At 35.1% G+C, this 21,440-nt stretch overlaps 2 protein-coding genes across 2 annotated transcripts; one reads left to right on the forward strand and one right to left on the reverse strand.

The window, feature by feature from the left end:
- Positions 1 to 3,602: 3,602 nt before the first annotated feature.
- On the forward strand, positions 3,603 to 6,398 carry cd79b (CD79b molecule, immunoglobulin-associated beta). Its single transcript, XM_042767177.1, has 5 exons — positions 3,603 to 3,773; positions 4,240 to 4,533; positions 4,613 to 4,731; positions 4,838 to 4,891; positions 5,574 to 6,398. Exons 1-5 carry the CDS (start codon positions 3,722 to 3,724, stop codon positions 5,679 to 5,681), a joined length of 627 nt encoding a protein of 208 aa, XP_042623111.1. The 5' UTR covers positions 3,603 to 3,721; the 3' UTR covers positions 5,682 to 6,398.
- Positions 6,399 to 7,893: 1,495 nt separating this feature from the next.
- LOC109058766 (interferon a3-like) lies at positions 7,894 to 9,833 on the reverse strand. Its single transcript, XM_042768266.1, has 4 exons — positions 9,300 to 9,833; positions 8,675 to 8,752; positions 8,416 to 8,570; positions 7,894 to 7,909 (listed from the first exon to the last, which is right to left on the reverse strand). The coding sequence occupies exons 1-4, from the start codon at positions 9,573 to 9,575 to the stop codon at positions 7,894 to 7,896; spliced, it is 525 nt and encodes a 174-aa protein (XP_042624200.1). The 5' UTR covers positions 9,576 to 9,833.
- Between the last annotated feature and the right edge of the window lie 11,607 nt (positions 9,834 to 21,440).

Raw genomic sequence — 21,440 nt, forward strand, 5'->3', positions numbered from 1 at the left:
TGTCATCAGCTGCCAAACTTGTCAGACCACACCCCCTACAATAAGACAATTAAAAATCACATTTCATGTGGCTTTTATTTGTTACTACGCTGAAGAAAAAAGAAAAAACTGGTGTAGAAACAATTTTCACTCAGATATTGCTAGTAAATTTAACCAACAATTACAAAGAAATGGCAAGTAACATTGAATTAAACAAAATTTTGAAAAAGAAAAATACTAAATAGTATATTCTTTTAAAACATACTCCAGTAATCTTTGTTATTTCGAGCACATTTTTTTAATTTTTTAATTTTTTTGTGCTCTTCAAAGTGACTGTCCTGGGAAGCATTTGGGGTACATTTACAGTTTATTTCCATTAAGAAGTGACCAAAAGTGGTCATATCTAAATCAGTGAGCTACTTATTTTGTAATTAGTCCCTCCATGTCCACCAGTCGGTTTGATTTGAGGGGTAGTAAGCATTTAAGGCCATTTAAGGTACTGAGCCAAGCATAGCACAATGAAGGCACTGCTTTGTCTCATTTAATCACATATTTCATAATACTTGTTTAGTTTTATTTTTGTACTGTCGATTACTTGCTTTAAGGGGGTACTGCTTGGCTTGCCTCCTCAAACAGTTCTGACTTTAACTGATAACTGCGCGTGAGTGAGTTTGGTTACAGCTGTAGTGCTGTACACTTCGCACAGCTCAATGACTGTGACAGACTGCAACGCAGAAACGCATGGAAAGGACCACATTAAAGACACTTCATTGTTATATGTGTGACCCAACAAAATCCAGCATGGCAACCCTCAGAAAAGACAAAAACGGCAGCAATTATAAAATGCAAGCAACATTAAAACCCAAAATAACGATAATAGACCAAGGGTGTGATCTGGCATGGGCTATGTCCACATTAATCCCACATAGCAAACGGACTTGGCCCAAATGTGGCCTCAAGCTGGCACTGCTGGCCTTTTGTCGGCAATGGCATGTACCCTTTCAGCCAGAGCTGGGCCATGTGTGGCAATGACGGCAGGGCGGTGATCCGGCAAACAATATGAGGGCTGATTGTTGGTGGGAGGAGTGTGGCCCAGATCAGTCAGGTGATATGTGGCCTAAATCAGGCTATGATCTGGCAGCATATTATGTGACCCATGATAAACAAGATGCATGATAATGGTTAAATGATCACATACATTTTTAACGAAGTGTAGTATTGTTAATATGTAGTCTTTGAAATGGCAAGTCAAAACAGAATGAAACATTATCATTTCAAAAGTAAGCAAATTAGTCAAGTGCATTAAACTGCACTTAATTAAAATTTTATTAAATTTTATATTTTTATTCTTGGTACAAATAATCTTAGAATCCTTAAATGAAGAGTGAGAGAGAGAGAGAGAGAGAGAGAGAGAGAGAGAGAGAGAAAGAGTGAGAAAGAGATCATTTAACCATCATGTAATAATTATTTGGTTTACCATGAGGCACATCATTATTATTAGTATGCTGTCATGCACAAGCATTAAATAAAATGATCATGAAAGAATTTTATTTTTTATTTAAATCCTCTGTATCCATGTGATGCTTGGTGTGAGGAACAGAACAGATCCAAATTCAAACCGCATTCATCGGCGATATGTAGCTCCTTCCTCTGTAGCTATAGTAACAATTGAAAAATGTGCCGTTAATAAGTTTTACAACAAGTTTTACGGCAGCGATATCAAACGCTCATTGGCTCTCGCCGGTTTCGTCATAGATTGCGACATGGCGTGTGTCCGGTGATGCGTGTTTTGAATGAGAAACGCGCGCCTTAACGGAGTGGATCGGGATAGTATTTTCAGCGTTTAACAAATTAGATTATTCCCTGCTCCTCGCACTACTATTATATTCTGCCAGAGAGGACTACAACTGCAATGTATCGTCATTTGGACTACTGTGGTACTGCTCTTTGACACACCTGTAATAAATTATTATGATTAAGTTACATGTGTCTATCTGTTACGTTTCTCTTATAGAATGCATTCTTTATATACTCACTCTTTATTGGTTGATTTGTTCTTTATAAAAATACATAGAAAAATCAATGCAAAAGGTATTTTTTAATGTTTTTTTTTTTAATTGCACAGTTACATGATGTGTGAGTTTTAAGTCTGATTTTCTATTCAGTTAAATGTACTTTATTGGCATAGTTTGTGTGTACATTAATGTACAGATGTGGGCCGGATCTGGGCCAACACTATGTTGCTGTCTGGTTTACCAAAGCATGTCACAAAATGAATAATTGTGATTATAGTAATATACAAGGCAATAATCTGAAATATTAAGATTATGTATTCCCAGACAGCAATATAGTGTTGGTCCAGATCTGGCCCACATCTGGCCCGCATGAAATCCAACAAACTGCTTGCTGTCTGTGTTGGGTCTGGGCTATATAAGGCTCAGGTGTGGCTCAGATTTGGAGATTCTGGTTTACTTAAGGCTGAGAATTGGCACCAATAATAAAACCTGTTTTGGCCCAGTTCAGGGTGATTAACTGGCTGAGATTCGGCCCCGGTTATGGCCCATGTGTGGCCCTTGTCTGTAATCCAGTTCTGGGCCACTTCAGGGCCGTCATTCTTTGCGGCACTTGGGCCGAGGGAAAAGTGATTGTGTGGCCCGGATCTGGGCCAGAAGACATTTGCTATGTGGGATCCAGGTACATTTGAAAACACATCTATTTCTCTAGGTTTTGGCCTTTCATCTACACTGAGACAGCATTTTTGTCCAGCAAAAAATTAGCTTTTTGAAGCCGTTCTCCCATGTGGATAAAGTTTAGTGTACCAATATACTAAATATATCTCTGGTTGTACCAGCATTGTAGTGCCTGCTATGATAAATGCTACTTTGTACAACCTTATTATTACATTCCTGCAGAATATTTACTTTAATGTGCTGTCGTGTAACAAAAGGTGATGATAGACCACTCACAGAATGTTGATTTTGAGTGCGACCTGTGTTCAGGTATGTTTAATTAGGGCTGGAGCTAAACTCTGCTGAAGGTGGTCCTCCAGGAGCAAGATTGGGATGAACATAAGACACAATGCTTACGGTTTATTTTGATGGTCCCCTTTAAACATTCTGCTGACTATATGTAACTAACTCTCATTAGTTAGGGATAGTAGAAAAAAACCACACAAAATCCGTTATTGCAGAATTCGCAGTATGTACTAAAATAAGACTTTTGCATTTAACTGTTTGTGGGCATATTACAAAAGCAATGGCTAATATATTTTCTTAGTAAGATATGATTCACTTTAAGAAAAGTCTGTAAATATACAGCCCAATATAAACCTAACATTTTAATATTAAGGAATTTTCTGTATTTGTGTTTCTCCTGTATTTTGAATGACACAATGCATTGCATTCTGCTTTAGGGTTAAAGGAAATGAACATAAACTTAATGAAAAACATACTGGTCATTTTCAGCCAAGACATTAATCTGTTTTTGTGATGCATAGATACATACATACGTGATAAAGTAGCCTATATCAGTCTTTAGATTTTCTATTAAGATGATTCATTTGCTCTTTCACCTTTTGATGCATGAGTGTTTCGATTTGCATGTTTCTCGGAAAAACGGTATCATTGCAGCTTTATGACCTGCACCCTTCAGTCTGGTGGAGCTGTCTTCCTTCTGTTCTGTCTATGTGACCTGCACTGAGTTCTACGCTTTCTTGGAGAGGTGTATTTGAGGATCAAGAATCATGCATTACTTCCTGCTGGGATCTTCAGTCATGGCGCTGATTTACCTCTCAGGTAAAAAAAAACTGCTTAAGACTTTAAAAAGTGCTGTTGTGTTTAACCTGAAATGTAAGATTTTGGTGCACGATTATGTTCTAGGTTGAATTGTTAGGACAGCAGTTTAGAATTGATTCATGCAATTTTTGTTTCATATTTGAAAGGATTACAGTTTGCACATTATAGTTGCCTTCGACTTGTTTTTAGTGTCGTTCTTCCTTTCCATCTGTGAGTGAAAGAGGAAGTCCCATCGCTTCAAAACAAGTTTGCATTTGCTAGAAAACATTTTTTACAGTAAACATGTCATGAAGTTCATTGTTTGAAGCAGTCTATAACACTGTGGGATGTACTTGCTGTTTAGTGTCTTTTATAATGCCATGCATGTTTCTTGGTTTTACTTCTGCTGCTAACTTGAAAATGACCTTTGCAATATTAAACGAGCTCTGTCTTATGTATTTTCTCTTCATCCATCTCATCTTTTCAGCTGAAGTAAATATCCACGTGTTCCAGAAGCCACGATTTATTGGTGTGAAGACCGGTCGGACTGTGACAATATACTGTGTGACATCTGATCCATCTTTGACGGCTCAAGTAGAGTGGTACAAAGACCCCGCTTACAAAAACCAACTCAAGAACGGCCAAAAAATAAGAATAACGGAGAAGAGCGATAAAATGAATGCATCCATTACCGTGAAGAAAGTGGAGATTGAGGACAGTGGCACTTACTTTTGCAAGCTGAACAAAACAAATGGACCTGGAACTGAGCTACAAGTTTCCAGTAGGTATCATTTTGTTAATGTTATCCGCTTGCTTTCTTCGCTAGCCTGTATACACGTATTTCTCTGTTTCTTCTCCAGGATACAGTGACCCCAAGACTATCCTGATGAGATCGAGAGTCAAGGATGTTTTCATTTTCCTGCAGGCTATACTGTTGATTTTGTGTGTTGTCGTTCCTCTGGTTCATATTTACAAACTGGTAAGGGCCACAGCATTTCCACAAGCTGATTTGTGCACTTTCCGTTGTTAAGTATGCATTTCCTTTTACCTTACATATCTAACAACAGTTTCTCATTCGGTTTCAGGAGAAGAAAGAAGATGCGATTTATGAAGAGCCGGAGGATGATCACATATATGAGGTGAGTGTTTCGGTTAATTTGGTTAGCTTGTTGTTGTCTTTCTGTTGGTTTACGGTTGGTTGAGTTTTTAGCTCCGAGCTCTGTAGCTATTGTTGCATGCACTTCCGGAAGTGAAAACATGCATGGTCTGTTATGATACACAATGCGTGAAGTTAAACTTGTAGTTTTTCTGAAATAAATAGGAACATTTCTAACCTCTCCAAATTCTGGTCCTTTGAATTTAACTGGCCAAGCGACATTTCAAGAGTGTTCAGACCCTGGACCACAAAACCAGTCATAAGGGTCAATTTTTCGAAATGGAGATTTAAACATCATCTGAAAGCTGAAGAAATAATCTTTCCAGTGATGTATGGTTTGTTGTTTGAGAATCTGGAATCTGAGGGTGCAAAAAAATCTGAATATTGAGAAAATTGCCTTTAAAGTTGTCCAAATGAAGTTCTTAGCAATGCATATCACTAATCAAAAAATTAAGTTTTAATATATTTACAGTAGGACATTTACAAAATATCTCCATGGAACATGATCTTTACTTAATTTCATAATGATTTTTGGCATAAAAGAAAAATCAATAATTTTGACCCATACAATGTATTTTTGACTATTGCTACAAATATACCCCAGCGACTTAGGACTGCTTTTGTGGTCCAGGGTCACATATGTTCTCTGTCTCTGTGCTGTCCAGGGGTTGGAGATTGAGCGGTGTGGTGGTACTGATGTGTATGAGGACATCACTGGCTATGCCCGGGACACAGAGGCAGCATGGGAAGTCGAGTCCCCAGACCAAGAGTGAGAAAAACAAATCCATTGGATACTGATCTGCAGAAATCAACACCAGACACAAATGTCTGTGATTACATCCAATCCACTATCAGTTTTTGCTGTATAGGTCACATGCATGCAGACTGATGCCACTGTGTGTGAATACAGTAAATGCTTATAAAAAAGTTTTTATTATTATTATTATTATTATGCTATTTTTAACCCTGCTTGAATTTTTTCTTGAGGTTGACATTCATCAATAACAATCATCTATAGACACTGTAATACATTTAACTTATGTTTTTATTGTTGTTTGCTTGTTTGTTTTCTTTATTACACCTTTTATTGTAGTTCATATTCATTTTACTGTACTGTGTGTTATGTGGTAGTTTTTTTAGAGTGTGTTTGTTGTATGAATGCACCAGCTCTGCTAGTCATTCATAACAAGGTGCTCTCTATCTGGTAATAAAAATACCAGTTGTAAGGAACTGCTCAAAGCTTAAGGGAACTTTCACTTCATATCTGTTAAAAAAAGCATGTGAAAAGCAGGTGTTTTCCACAAAGTAGCTTTTTTGGTAAATGTTTGGTATATTTTCTTTGCATTCAATGATCGTACACCACAAGTCTGATGATCAGCATGATTTGAAAGAGCATCTGCAAAGAACATCTGACTGTCTGTACAAGGATTTAACATTGTCACTGATGCAAATTTGCTATTTGATTAGTAAAATACTGCAAAATCCTAAATTATATTTGTTTGAAAATTTTCTATACCCTGAAAGTTATAAAAGAATCAAATAATTTTTATTTTTTGTTTAAACCCCACATTTTCTGAGTGGTCTCAAACCACATTTGGACGCTATGCCTATATATGGATTAATAACATACCTGAATGGAAAGACAGGTTAATACACATATTGAAGGAGAGAAATACAGAAAGGCTGACAAAGATACAGACTGTTGGTTCAGTCTTCTAATAATAAGCTACTGTAAGAGCTGTATGGAGGGAAAGTGCGCCATCTTTTGGCCATTCAGACAAACTAAACTTCTTTTACACTACATGACTATGCCCTGGTTTACAGTCTAGACCAGTCGATGCTAGTTGGAAGAGACATCTGTAGATTTGAGTAGACAGATTTTACAGAATTTCATCATGTAGTGTACTCTCAAATGAGTTTTGTTTTTTAAGCATTACATCACCTGCTCACCAATGGATGCTCTGCAGTGAATGGGTGCCGTCAGAATGAGAGCTGATTAAAACATCACAACAATCCACAAGCAATCCGCACCACTCCAGTCCATCAATTAATGTCTTGTGAAGTGAAAAGCTTCATGTTTGTAAGGAAAAAAAATCATTAATTTGCTTATTACTTCAAACTGTTGCTTCCAGCTAAAATACAAGTCCTCTTTCCATAATACTGAGGAAGTGTTGTTATGGATTATGGACTCTTATTTTGGCCAAAGCGACGGTTTAAAGTTAAAACACCTTAATGATGTTCACTCCAAGCTACAGATGATCAATTTCACTGCAGAGGATCAATTCGAGCAAGTGATGGAATGCTTAATTTTTCTGATGAAGGAACAAACTCGTCTACATCTTGGATGACCTAAGGGTGAGTACATTTTAAATTTTACATTTTGGGTGCACTATTCCTTTAAAATATGTTCAAATTTGAAAGCTCATGTAGTGTACAGCAAACAGGAAAATATTTTGTTTTAAAAATGTATAAAAACATTCAAGTTTTTATTTGATGCCAGAAATACAAAAAGTATTTTTTTTTTATTGTGATCACATTTTTGCATTTTATTTAACAGCTAGAATAAAAGAGCCATTAATAAATAAATATAAATAAATAAATAAATAAATAAATAAGGATATAAACTCAGAAATTTGTATGCAAAATCATATTGTATAAAATATATTAAATTACACAAATAAAATGAATGATTAAAATAAATAATAATTATAAATAATCTATTAAAATGTAATATTGTTAATATAAATATCTAAAAATATAAGGAATAAAAAACAACAATATATAAACACTGTATACACCTGTATCTGATAACATTATAAAAAAGAAATGTAAACCCTGATTAACAACACTAAATTGTTGTTGTTTTTTTATCTTCTGTAAATGGAGTGTGGCTTCTAGAAGTCCATTCTTAAACATGAGTGTTGAAAGAGAAGGACCCCAGCTGGTTCATGAAACTTAAGATCCGTTTTCTGACGATCTCCCAGCTTAGATCTCTACCCTCCTGAAAGAGAAAAACAGCATAGTTCATCTGCTACCAGATTCCTGAGGAAGAGCTAAAACAGCAGCATATTGTAGTTCATCCATATGCATTTATTTATTTATTTATTTCCACGATGAACAGCTGAGGATCGACCAAGTATTGAGTGCATAACTGAACATATACTTGAAGGAATTGTACCTTTTCTTTCATTGGTCTGTGAAATATGCTAATTTTTTGAGATAGGAATTTTGGGTTTCAGTGAGCTGTTCAAAATCAAATACAATAAAAGACCTGCAGCTTTTTGGTGTGCCCCTTACATTTTGCTAAAGAAGGACCCTGCTTACCGTGTTCGAGAATGTGTCTCAGTCTTTCAAAATTCCTCTGAATATTAATGAGTTCCTCTGACTTTATAGTGTGTGTGTGTGTGTGTGTGTGTGTGTGTGTGTATGTGTGTGTTTGTGTTTGTGTGTGTGTGTAAATATATATATATATATATATTATATATATATATATATATATATATTTACAGTGTACTTACACATGAGCGCAGTCCTTTAATCTGTTCATGCATGACATCTAAGAAATCTTTCAGTTTTTTAGCCTCCCAGGGGACGACGGCATCGTCAAAGAGGACAGTGATCTCCATCAGAGCCTGAATGACGAACAGGATCCGTTTCTCAGGCTGAGAAGAACAAAAAATATGTAAATATGAATATAGATCAGCATCCCATAATACTGAGTCTGAGAATACAGAGTCTTTTTTAAATAATGATATTTTTTACTGACCTCTGCACTTCTATGGTTATTGATCAGTTCATCTGGGATGGGGTTGACATCCTCATGATCATTATGGATTTTCTCACCCTGTGAAATATTCAGAAACAGATTTAATGAAGAGATTATTTTGAACAGAATGGTTAGCTCGGTTAGCTATTGCAACTGCATTTGGTTAGTTTACATTTTTTGGTTAAATCTATATTATATGAATTTATATGTGAAATATATCAGTTATCACCCAGTAATATGTCTTATTAAGATGATATTTGATGTAAATGCTTAGCTTTATAATGAAAACTCTGTACAGTAGTTTCAAAATTCAGTACAATGATGATTGAAAGATGAATAAATAAATCATTTAGACATCAGAAAGCATGTAGTAAACATTTTTTTCCGCTAAGTTTTGATTATGTTGATCATTTAGAAACTTTGGAAATACACACAGATATATAGGGTTAATAAACTTTAGCATTTTTGCAATTCACTTACATTTTTTTAAGTTTAGTTTAAGTACTTTTAAGTAATATTCCATTTAGTCTCTCAATTAGTAATAATAATAATAAATTAATAATAATAATAATTGAAACAAATACAATTAAAATTGTAAGATATATTCCATAGAAGTTAAACTCACCATCTTTCTGATCAGATCCAAAGAGACTCCATGGTGTTGCCGGAACTTGTGTTTTATCCACCTGCAGCTCAGCACAGAGCTGAAAGCGCACGCGGACAGAAGAAGGCAGAGCTGCAGCAAACGAAGGTCCATTCTGTCGTGTTGAGTGATGCCACTGCTTGATCCACTGATGAGCTGCTGTTTTAATGCTGGTGTTTCCTCTGGTTCTCTGCTGGTGTCTCCTCTCCTCCATTCTGGCCGCCGTTTATATGCGCGCTTTTCGGGAATTGCACCCATTTCACTTTCCAGATGTAAACAGCGCGCACCTGAGCGACAGGTAAACCACAGTTACGCAACCGCTTTTGTGTTAGTGTGTGGGAATGCGCAGTGTTTCGCTGATAGGGGCAGGTAGACCGTACAAAACAAAAATAACAAACAGACATTATAACAGAATAAATACAGATAAACACCACAAGGCCTACTGCTAAAAGTAAAATTGAGAAAAAATACAATTTAAACATAGAGTGTCTAACAAAGAAAGTTATAGTTAAAGTAACATAGGCTATATTCAAATAAATAAATAGCTAAGTAAAACATGCTGTTTTTGTGCAGGAAATGTATTTTTAAAATTAAAAAAGCAATCATGTAGGCTATCTTGTAATTAAAAAATATTTTATAACTATAACGTGTATTTTTTTAATTAATTTTAGTAGCTAATTGTTGGGAGTATTATTATTATTCATTGTTTCTTTGTTTATTTACGTTTGATGGTTTAAAGAAGACGAAAGGGCAGATTGCGTGAGAGTTTGAACTCTGACTCTTACAGTAGGAGAGAAATCCCGCCGCGGAATACCTGAGAAAGTGAAATCGAAAGCGAGTGACGTCGCAGAGCCGTGACGACACGTCATCGTTTCATCACCGAATGCACATTAAGTTTTATAGATCATAAGCCATTCTATGGGAGTATCATGATGTATCAGGCTTATAGATCATTATATATTTTAAGCGATTATTTTGGAGTATCATGATGTATCAGGTATCTATCTATCTATCTATCTTTCTATCTATCTATCTATAAAAAGTGTATATAAAAGTGTAATTTTATTCTGACAATTTAGTCGACAAACTGAATAATCAATGACAGACAAAAAAATCTGAAAGGTAAAATAATTATCCTCAAGCATATGCATATTTACATATTCAATTGCCCATAGGTCTGTTTGAATGGTAATAATAGAAACACTATGAATGAAAATTTAATGATTTCACTCAGTCAAGCTATAGGTTTTAATGAAAGCAAATATAGTTTGAAATGTAATTGGAATGTAACTGGAATGGAAATATTAAATAAGAATCCCATTAATTAGAATAAGCAGGCTATCCAATAAAAAATAAGAACACTAAAAACATGCCATGCAAATCAGACTCCAAGGGTTTGGTTTTATCATTTTACTTCAGAATTATATATATAAAAAAAAAAAAAAACTTTAATGTGTCCAAAAAATAAATAAATCTTAAATTGTTATAGAGCTACTATTTTCCAGAGAATCAATATTAGATCAAATCTCAAAATGACTGACTAAATCTGACAAATATTAATGTAATTAAATTTTTTACCCTTTTGCCATAATGACATGACGTGGCTAGTGCCTTGAATAGATAGATAGATAGATAGATAGAGGGAAACATAAGGGGAAGAAAACAAACTAAAAGTCCATGATGGTGAAAGTATGTAAAATGCGATAGATAGATATAGATAGATAGATAGATAGATAGTGTGTGTGAATACAGTAAATGCTTATAAAAAAAGTTTTTTTATTATTATTATTATGCTATTTTTAACCCTGCTTGAATTTTTTCTTGAGGTTGACATTCATCAATAACAATCATCTATAGACACTGTAATACATTTAACTTGTGTTTTTATTGTTGTTTGGTTGTTTGTTTTCTTTATTACACCTTTTATTGTAGTTCATATTGATTTTACTGTACTGTGTGTTATGTGGTAGTTTTTTTTAGAGTGTGTTTGTTGTATGAATGCACCAGCTCTGCTAGTCATTCATAACAAGGTGCTCTCTATCTGGTAATAAAAATACCAGTTGTAAGGAACTGCTCAAAGCTTAAGGGAACTTTCACTTCATATCTGTTAAAAAAAAAAGCATGTGAAAAGCAGGTGTTTTCCACAAAGTAGCTTTTTTGGTAAATGTTTGGTATATTTTCTTTGCATTCAATGATCGTACGCCAAAAGTCTGATGATCAGCATGATTTGAAAGAGCATCTGCAAAGAACATCTGACTGTCTGTACAAGGATTTAACATTGTCACTGATGCAAATTTGCTATTTGATTAGTAAAATACTGCAAAATCCTAAATGATATTTGTTTGAAAATTTTCTATACCCTGAAAGTTATAAAATGTTCTGTTTTTTTAAATCAGATAATTTTTATTCTTTGTTTAAACCCCACATTTTCTGAGTGGTCTCAAACCACATTTGGACGCTATGCCTATATATGGATTAATAACATACCTGAATGGAAAGACAGGTTAATACACATATTGAAGGAGAGAAATACAGAAAGGCTGACAAAGATACAGACTGTTGGTTCAGTCTTCTCTAATAATAAGCTACTGTAAGAGCTGTATGGAGGGAAAGTGCGCCATCTTTTGGCCATTCAGACAAACTAAACTTCTTTTACACTACATGACTATGCCCTGGTTTACAGTCTAGACCAGTCGATGCTAGTTGGAAGAGACATCTGTAGATTTGAGTAGACAGATTTTACAGAATTTCATCATGTAGTGTACTCTCAAATGAGTTTTGTTTTTTAAGCATTACATCACCTGCTCACCAATGGATGCTCTGCAGTGAATGGGTGCCATCAGAATGAGAGCTGATTAAAACATCACAATAATCCACAAGCAAATCTGCACCACTCCAGTCCATCAACTAATGTCTTGTGAAGTGAAAAGCTTCATGTATGTAAGAAAAAAAAAAAACATTACATTGTTTATACTTCAAACTGTTGCTTCCAGCTAAAATAAGTCCTCTTTCCATAATACTGAGGAAGCGTTGTTATGGATTATGGACTCTTATTTTGGCCAAAGCGACGGTTTAAAGTTAAAACACCTTAATGATGTTCACTTCAAGCTAAGCTTTTCACTTCACAAGATGTTAATTGAATTGTGTGGATAACTTGTGGATAATTGTGATGTTTTTATCAGCTGTTTGGACTCTCATTCTGACGGCACCCATTCACCGCAGAGGATCAATTCGAGCAAGTGATGGAATGCTTAATTTTTCTGATGAAGGAACAAACTCATCTACATCTTGGATGACCTAAGGGTGAGTACATTTTAAATTTTACATTTTGGGTGCACTTTTCCTTTAAAATATGTTTAAATTTGAAAGCTCTAGTGTACAGCAAACAGGAAAATATTTTGTTTCAAAATTATTTTACACCCTTTTTTATATTTCATAAATAAATTCACAAAATGTATAAAAACATTCAAGTTTTTATTTGATGCCAGAAATACAAAAAGTATTTTTTTTTTATTGTGATCACATTTTTGCATTTTATGTAACAGCTAGAATAAAAAATCCATTAATAAATAAATAAATAAGGATATTAACTCAGAAATGTGTATGCAAAATCATATTTATAAAATATATTAAATTACACAAATAAAATGAATGATTAAAATAAATAATAATTATAAATAATCTATTAAAATGTAATATTGTTAATATAAATATGTAAAAATATAAGGAATAAAAAACAACAATATATAAACACTGTATACAGCTGTATCTGATAACATTATAAAAAAGAAATGTAAACACTGATTAACAACACTAAATTTTTTTTTTTATCTTCTGTAAATGGAGTGTGGCTTCTAGAGGTCCAGTTCTTAAACATGAGTGTTGAAAGAGAAGGACCCCAGCTGGTTCATGAAACTTAAGATCCGTTTTCTGACGATCTCCCAGCTTAGATCTCTACCCTCCTGAAAGAGCAAAACAGCAGTTAGTTCATCATGCAGATGAGTTTCCAGATTTACAGCTGAGGATCGATCTATATATTAGAATCTTACCGTGTTCAGCTCTGTCATGTGTCTCAGTCTTTCAAAATACAGATGCAGCTTTTTGTTCCCCTTCATTTTGTAAGCACCCTGCATCGAGAAAAATATTAATGAGTTCCTCTGACTTTATTGTGTGTGTGTGTGTGTGTGTGTGTGTGTGTGTGTGTTTGTGTGTGTAAATATATATATATTTGTTTTTATGTATACACGTGTATATACTTACACATGTACTTACGCATGAGTCCAGTCCTTTAATCTGTTCATGCATGACATCTAAGAAATCTTTCAGTTTTTTAGCCTCCCAGGGGACGACAGCATCGTCAAAGAGGACAGTGATCTCCATCAGAGCCTGAATGACGAACAGGATCCTTTTCTCAGGCTGAGAAGAACAAAAAATATGTAAATATGAATATAGATCAGCAGCCCATAATATTGAGTCTTTTTTAAATAATGATATTTTTTACTGACCTCTGCACTTCTATGGTTATTGATCAGTTCATCTGGGATGGGGTTGACATCCTCATGATCATTATGGATTTTCTCACCCTATGAAATATTCAGAAACAGATTTAATGAAGAGATTATTTTGAACAGAATGGTTAGCTCGGTTAGCTATTGCAACTGCATTTGGTTAGTTTACATTTTTTGGTTAAATCTATATTATATGAATTTATATGCAAAAGTATATCAGTTATCACCCAGTAATATGTCTTATTAAGATGATATTTGATGTAAATGCTTAGCTTTATAATGAAAACTCTGTACAGTAGTTTCAAAATTCAGTACAATGATGATTGAGAGATGAATAAATAAATCATTTAGACATCAGAAAGCATGTAGTAAACATTTTTTTCCGCTAAGTTTTGATTATGTTGATCATTTAGAAACTTTAGAAATACACACAGATATATAGGGTTAATAAACTTTAGCATTTTTGCAATTCACTTACATTTTTTTTTTAAGTTTAGTTTAAGTACTTTTAAGTAATATTCCACTTAGTCTCTCAATTAATAATAATAATAAATTATTAATAATAATAATTGAAACAAATACAATTAAAATTGTAAGCTATATTCCATAGAAGTTAAACTCACCATCTTTCTGATCAGATCCAAAGAGACTCCATGGTGTTGCCGGAACTTGTGTTTTATCCACCTGCAGCTCAGCCTGGCTCAGCACAGAGCTGAAAGCGCACGCGGACAGAAGAAGGCAGAGCTGCAGCAAACGAAGGTCCATTCTGTCGTGTTGAGTGATGCCACTGCTTGATCCACTGATGAGCTGCTGTTTTAATGCTGGTGTTTCCTCTGGTTCTCTGCTGGTGTCTCCTCTCCTCCATTCTGGCCGCCGTTTATATGCGCGCTTTTCGGGAATTGCACCCATTTCACTTTCCAGATGTAAACAGCGCGCACCTGAGCGACAGGTAAACCACAGTTACGCAACCGCTTTTGTGTTAGTGTGTGGGAATGCGCAGTGTTTCGCTGATAGGGGCAGGTAGACCGTACAAAACAAAAATAACAAACAGACATTATAACAGAATAAATACAGATAAACACCACAAGCAGCGCCGGCGCTGTGGTGGGGCATTCGAGGGCCGTGCCCCCCCTAGCGGTCATTGATGCCCCTCCTACAGGCCATGGCGTGGCCCAAAAAAAATATCCCTTTTAGTTATTTTTTTAATATTAAATGTTCAAACTGTAACTTAAATTAAATAAAATAAAAATAATGGGGAAAATGCATAATTTTGGTTGTTCATGGCACGTTACTAGGCTTCGTCATGGTGAATGCTTATTGGTCGCCGAGTAAACTTGTTACATTTGATTTGCAGCACGCGTGCAAAATCCATTTCAAGTTGAATAACAGTTTGTCCGTCTATATTATACACAGTTGTTAGCAGCTAATTTTAAAAATTTATAAAAAAAAAAAAAAAAAATTGGATTTACGAAAATGGTTTAGACCTTCGCAGCCTCGTCAATCAGCAGACTTAGATACTCCGGCCACGACCACCAGTACCACGGTCTATGAGAGCCGAGCTGGCGCTTCTTCTGCAAATGCTAGCTCCGGGCAACCGCCAAAATATTTAATACGCAGACATTTGTGTGATGATGTCCAACTCGTTTTATGAAGAAAAAAAACCTTAAGTTTTCAGAAACATCTATACGAAAAACTTTGTCTGATGGGGACATTTTTTTGCCGGTTTTTCAAAGCTTCAAACTGATTCAGTGTTTTATTTTTGTCGTCGTAATTTGTTAATTATTAAGTATAAAAATATATATTGCTATTTATTGTAGGCCTATTTTATGTTTTTTATTTAGCCTATATTATATTTATATTATTATTTTCTGTCCTGTTCTGTTGTTTAGGCTATCTGTTCTGGGCCGGGTTTCCCGATAACGATGTAGCCTAGCCTATCTTAGCTCTTAAAAGCGCTCTCTACGTGCAAGGTTATAAACATTAGCCGCAATTCCTCGCGCGTTTCCCAAAAATGTAGGCTACTGAACTTGTAGAACGCGAGAATAGGCTACTACGTGCTACTTGAGTCGCTGTCCATTCGCAAAGTGCTGAACTAGGCTATACTAACCTTATATGGAATAGTATTCTGAACGTTTTAACTAACAATCGTCATCTGTTGTGTATTAGGAATCAAGACAGGTAAAAATAAAAATAAAAAAATTATACAATGACATTCTTGTAATAATAAAAAACTCCATAGTCACGGGAAGAAGGAGGCGGGAACCGGCGAACATTCAGATAAAACTTTAATAACCAAATAAAGGTAAAACAGCACGACAGCCCCTCACGGGCGACTGCCGCGCACAAACAAAAACCAAACACCAAAAATAAAGCCCAGGCCTGGTCCTCTCTCGTCCTTCACTGTCGTCGCTCCTCTTTTGTATCCTTCCAATCTCCTCCGTGGGACTCGAGACCGGTGAGTGGAGCAGGTGTCGCTCATTTCCCAATCACTCCACCGGCCTCGCTCCGTTCCCACGGCTCTCGGCCCCGCCCCACTCGTCACAATTCTATATAGATAGATCATTGGAGCTAACATTCTAGGGTAGAATGTCATTTCTATATAGATCATTGGAGCTAACTGACTCTTGCCGTATCCGGGTCGGCAAAACAGCAAATTTCAGCGCTGTCTTCTGTTCCTCTTTTAGATAAAAACCCAAGTCTAAATCGTTCATTGTCATTCTATATAGATCTTTCAGATTTAGGTCTGGATTTCCATGCTACTATGATGTTGCCAATGCGTCAAAAAATATTTATCAAACGACAGTGCCCCCCCGCCGATGATCCAATGCCCCTCCAGTAGATCTGCTTTGACGCCGACTCTGACCACAAGGCCTACTGCTAAAAGTAAAATTGAGAAAAAATACAATTTAAACATAGAGTGTCTAACAAAGAAAGTTATAGTTAAAGTAACATAGGCTATATTCAAATAAATAAATAAATAGCTAAGTAAAACATGCTGTTTTTGTGCAGGAAATGTATTTTTAAAATTAAAAAAGCAATCATGTAGGCTATCTTGCAATTAAAAATATTTTATAACTATAACGTGTATTTTTTTATTAATTCATTTTAGTAGCTAATTGTTGTTAGGTGGGTGGTGTTTAAAGTTTAGGCAAAGGTAGGCGACTGCCTTGGGCCCCCAAAAGCCAAGGGCCCCCTAATGCTTTTCATATAGGAGGTGCGCATTAAGCGCGGACACACGCGAACGGTTGCTGTTTACGGTGTTTATGCACGAAAATCGTCTGCGCGACCGAGTTGAACGTGCTTCTTGTGTATCCAGCTTGTCGCAAAATAAAATTGTATGCATCTAAAGCTGACTGCCGCACGAGCGCGAGGTCCCTCTTTCCCAGCGCGCGCGCACACTTCTCTCTCTGCGTTCAGCGCGCGGCTGAAAGAAGCTGCGCTTTCAGTTAAAACACTGACATGTTGCTTCTCTAATTTTACATATAAGTATAGCTGAAATCACAGCACAGCTATTGTCTTCAAGCTATTCTGTAGCCTATTTGATTTTTATCAGATGACGGCACGATTAAAAAACAGGATTTTTTTGTGCAGATTAACTTCTCGGAAGGGAGAGCTGGTTAGTCTTAATGGGTCGCGTTTCAGTCGCTATTTCATATTCATCCGGTTGTCTGACAACAAACAGTCAAATGTATCAATGAAAACAGTTTTGAGAATTTTGCTGCATCAAAATACAGTATGTGGCACAGATAGGCAAACAAATGTAATAATAAATAATAAATGTACATTTTGCATGTTCAGAAGTGAGCTGCCCCGTCGTGCGAAAATGCAAACAGGTTTTGTGTAAAGTGCTCAGTGCAAAGAAAGAGAAGTAATAGGAAGCTAGTATTTCTGTTTTTTTTTTTTTTTCATGTGTCTAATAGACATGAACAGAGTTCCTTGAAAAACATATATTACCTATGAAACATGTCTACTCTTCATGCTCTGTTAACTATGGTTTCACTAATAATAACATTTATTTATTGCATAAAGGATCATTATTTGTCCATGCCCATGTTGATTAGATTTAAAAACTTTAAGGTACATTTAGAACAGATAAAAATGTGCGATTAACTCATGACAATCATGCCATTAATCGTGATTGTATATTTTAATTAATTGACAGCAAGTTAAAATGACTAAAATAAAATGTTGGCTTACGTTGGTAACTCACATTTTCATTTTACCTGATAAAGTACCATTTATGAGCTGAGCTGTTTTGGTTTAGAGCTGTTACCAGGGAAACCACTATATTTCTGTCTCCAAAAGCACCTCCTACTGGCAGAGAATGAATGTGCATTTTCAATAATCCAGTCTGCAGTTTTTGTTCAGACCAATGCGAATATTCACCCACATAAATCTGTTTTAAATAATATAATAATTTATACTTCTGACTCATCTCAGAAATATAAAGTTTCAGTTGTGAGGTTTATCAGTTTATAATTTATTTTGTTTTATGTTAAATCTTAAAAAAAAAAAAACGGTAAATCAATTTCTATTTTGTGGTCTACAACATGAAATAATAAAAGTATCTGCTAAATGAATAAACTTAAATTAAAGAATCCCATTAGAACATGTACATAAAAAATGTAGAAACATTGGACACAACAATGTGGCACCATTGTGCAGAAGCAAGCATCACGACAAAAAAAATGAAAGAATCCCATTATATATGTAAATTTTTGAAAATTTGTAGGGCCCCATTCCTGTATTTGCCTGGGGCCCCCAATTCACTAAATCCGCCCCTGGTTGATCTATTTATATGTGTGCAAATGTATAGGGCCCCATTCCTTTTTTTGGTTTGGGGAAGAAGTAAGGGCAGATTGCGTGAGAGTTTGAACTCTGACTCTTACAGTAGGAGAGAAATCCCGCCGCGGAATACCTGAGAAAGTGAAATCGAAAGCGAGTGACGTCGCAGAGCCGTGACGACACGTCATCGTTTCATCACCGAATGCACATTAAGTGTTATATTACGATCATTACAAAAATGTCGATGAAAAGAGTAATACAGTGGGCTAAATAAATGAAAAAAATAATAAATTAATGAAAAAAATAAAAAAATAAAAAAAAAGCCTACCGATAGAGGAAGATGCACGCGTTAAGAACAATGTGGATATTTAGATATTTAGCATGATACATCAGCCAATCTGTCGTTAGTAAACATAACATAGCTGTTATAACACAAATGTCAAATATTTTAAAGAGGGTTAGATGCCTCCAATCTTCCACAGAATGGCTTTTGATCTTTATATATATATATATATATATTAAAGTGTCATTTTATTCTGACAATTTAGTTGACAAACTGAATAACCAATGACAGACAAAAAAATCTAAAAGGTAAAATAATTATTCACAAGTATATGCATATTTACATATTCAATTGCCCATTGGCCTATTTGAATGGTAATAATAGAAACACTATGAATGAAAATTGAATGATTTCACTCAATCAAACTATAGGTTTTAATGAAAGCAAATATAGTTTGAAATGTATTTGGAATGGAAATATTAAATAAGAATCCCTTTAATTACAATAAGCAGCCTATTCAATAAAAAATAAGAACACTAAAAACATGCCATGCAAATCAGACTCCAAGGGTTTGGTTTTATCGTTTTACTTCAGAAAAAAAAAAAAGAAATTCTAAAAACTTTAATGTGTCCAAAAAAAAAACAAAAAAAAAAAAACTTAAATTGTTATAGGCCTACTAATTTACAGAGAATCAATATTAGATCAAATCTCAAAATGACTGACTAAATCTGACAAATATTAATGTCATTAAATATTTTACCCTTTTGCCATAATGACATGACGTGGCTAGTGCCTTGAATAGATAGATAGATAGATAGATAGATAGATAGATAGATAGATAGATAGATAGACAGACAGACAGACAGACAGACAGATGATAGATAGTCATCACTGACATGGACCGCTCCTCCTTCAGTGCATTCACTGTCAAACAGCAAACTCCACTTTCTGACCATAACCAAACTAACATTTATATTAAAACAAATCACACACCAGAACAAAACAAGCTGGAAACCTGCAAAATGTATCAGGTCCAGCAGAGATACAAATGGACTCCAGACAGTGCAGAAAAATTCATGTAAGCCCTGAATTCCGAAGAACTGAAGAATCTAATCACTATATTTATGAATAAAAAATTTGAAACAACTAAAGATGGTGTTAATTTGGCTACAAATGAAATCAATAACATATTTCAAAAAGCAGCATATATAAGTGAATTGAAAATGAAAGGCAAAAAATTCATTAAAAAAAACACCAAAAGATGAAAAATAGTTTGACTCAGACTGCAAAACATTAAGAAAACAACTTTATCAACTTTTTTCAACTTTAAAAAATGATCAAATCTGAAACATAAAGAACCATACAACACCAGCATAAGAACTGAATACTGTTCAAAACTAAAACAATACAAAGACACAATTAGAGCAAAAAAGCAACACCATCTGACCAAAAGTTTAGAAGAAATAGAACATTCAATAAATCAAAATCAGTTCTGGGATATGTGGAATAATCTTAGCACAAGAAAACCACAAGACCTACCAATACAAGATGGAAACATTTGGACACAACATTTTGAAAATTTATATAAAGAAATCCCACCAAAACAGCTCAATGACAATTATGATCTGATCAAACAAAATCTACAAACTTATGAAGACACAATTAAAAATAATCAAAATCCACTTGACTTCCCAATTACATTTAAAGAATTGACAAACAAACTCAAAAGCCAAAAATGTAAGAAATCTTGTGGTCCTGACAGTATTCTGGGTGAAATGCTGAAACACAGAACACCTGAGCTTCAGACAGCTGTGCTCAAATTATTCAACACTGTACTTAGTTCAGGCTGCTTTCCTGACATCTGGAGCCGTGGACTCATTACTCCTATTCACAAGAGTGGAGACAAATTGGACCCTTATAATTTCAGCAGTGAGCAGTAATCTGTGGAAGTTATTTAGCAGTATTTTAAACCATAGAATGGTAAACTTGCTTAACGAGCACGATGTCCTGAGCCCGAGTCAGATTGGCTTCCTTCCAAATCACAGAACGACTGACCACATTTACACCCTACACACCCTAATCAATAAACACGTAAAACAGACCAAAAATGGAAAAATATTTGCATGCTTTGTCGATTTCAAAAAAGCATTTGATTCTATTTGGCATGACGGATTATATTATAAGCTTTTACAAAGTGGTGTTGGGGGTAAAGTTTTTGACATTATAAAATCAATTCAAACAACAAATGTGCGATCCGAATTGGCAACAAACATACAGAATTCTTCACCCAGAAAAGAGGAGTGTGGCAGGGCTGCCTGAGTCCAATGCTGTTCAACATTTACATTAATGAATTAGCTGTGCTGTTGGAACAGTCTACAGCCCATGGACTCACTCTACAAGACAAAAACAGCTTTTTCTGTACGCAGATGATCTGGTGCTGCTGTCATCCACCCCACAGGGACTACAGCAGCACCTGGACCTGCTGGACAACTACTGCCAGACCTGGGCCCTGGCAGTAAACCTCAAAAAGACCAACATTATGGTCTT

This window comes from Cyprinus carpio, chromosome A12, assembly GCF_018340385.1.
Source record: "Cyprinus carpio isolate SPL01 chromosome A12, ASM1834038v1, whole genome shotgun sequence".
Taxonomy (NCBI): domain Eukaryota; kingdom Metazoa; phylum Chordata; class Actinopteri; order Cypriniformes; family Cyprinidae; genus Cyprinus; species Cyprinus carpio.

Bases quoted from the DNA above. Each gene is read 5' to 3' on its own strand.
- cd79b (XM_042767177.1), top strand. From the start codon at position 3,722: ATGCATTACTTCCTGCTGGGATCTTCAGTCATGGCGCTGATTTACCTC. The intron at 3,774-4,239 runs GTAAAAAAAAAC...TCATCTTTTCAG, and splicing joins GGCGCTGATTTACCTCTCAG to CTGAAGTAAATATCCACGTG. The intron at 4,732-4,837 runs GTAAGGGCCACA...ATTCGGTTTCAG, and splicing joins TGGTTCATATTTACAAACTG to GAGAAGAAAGAAGATGCGAT.
- LOC109058766 (XM_042768266.1), bottom strand. From the start codon at position 9,575: ATGGGTGCAATTCCCGAAAAGCGCGCATATAAACGGCGGCCAGAATGG. The intron at 8,753-9,299 runs GTGAGTTTAACT...AATATTTCACAG, and splicing joins TGGATCTGATCAGAAAGATG to GGTGAGAAAATCCATAATGA. The intron at 8,571-8,674 runs GTCAGTAAAAAA...TGTTCTTCTCAG, and splicing joins ATAACCATAGAAGTGCAGAG to CCTGAGAAACGGATCCTGTT.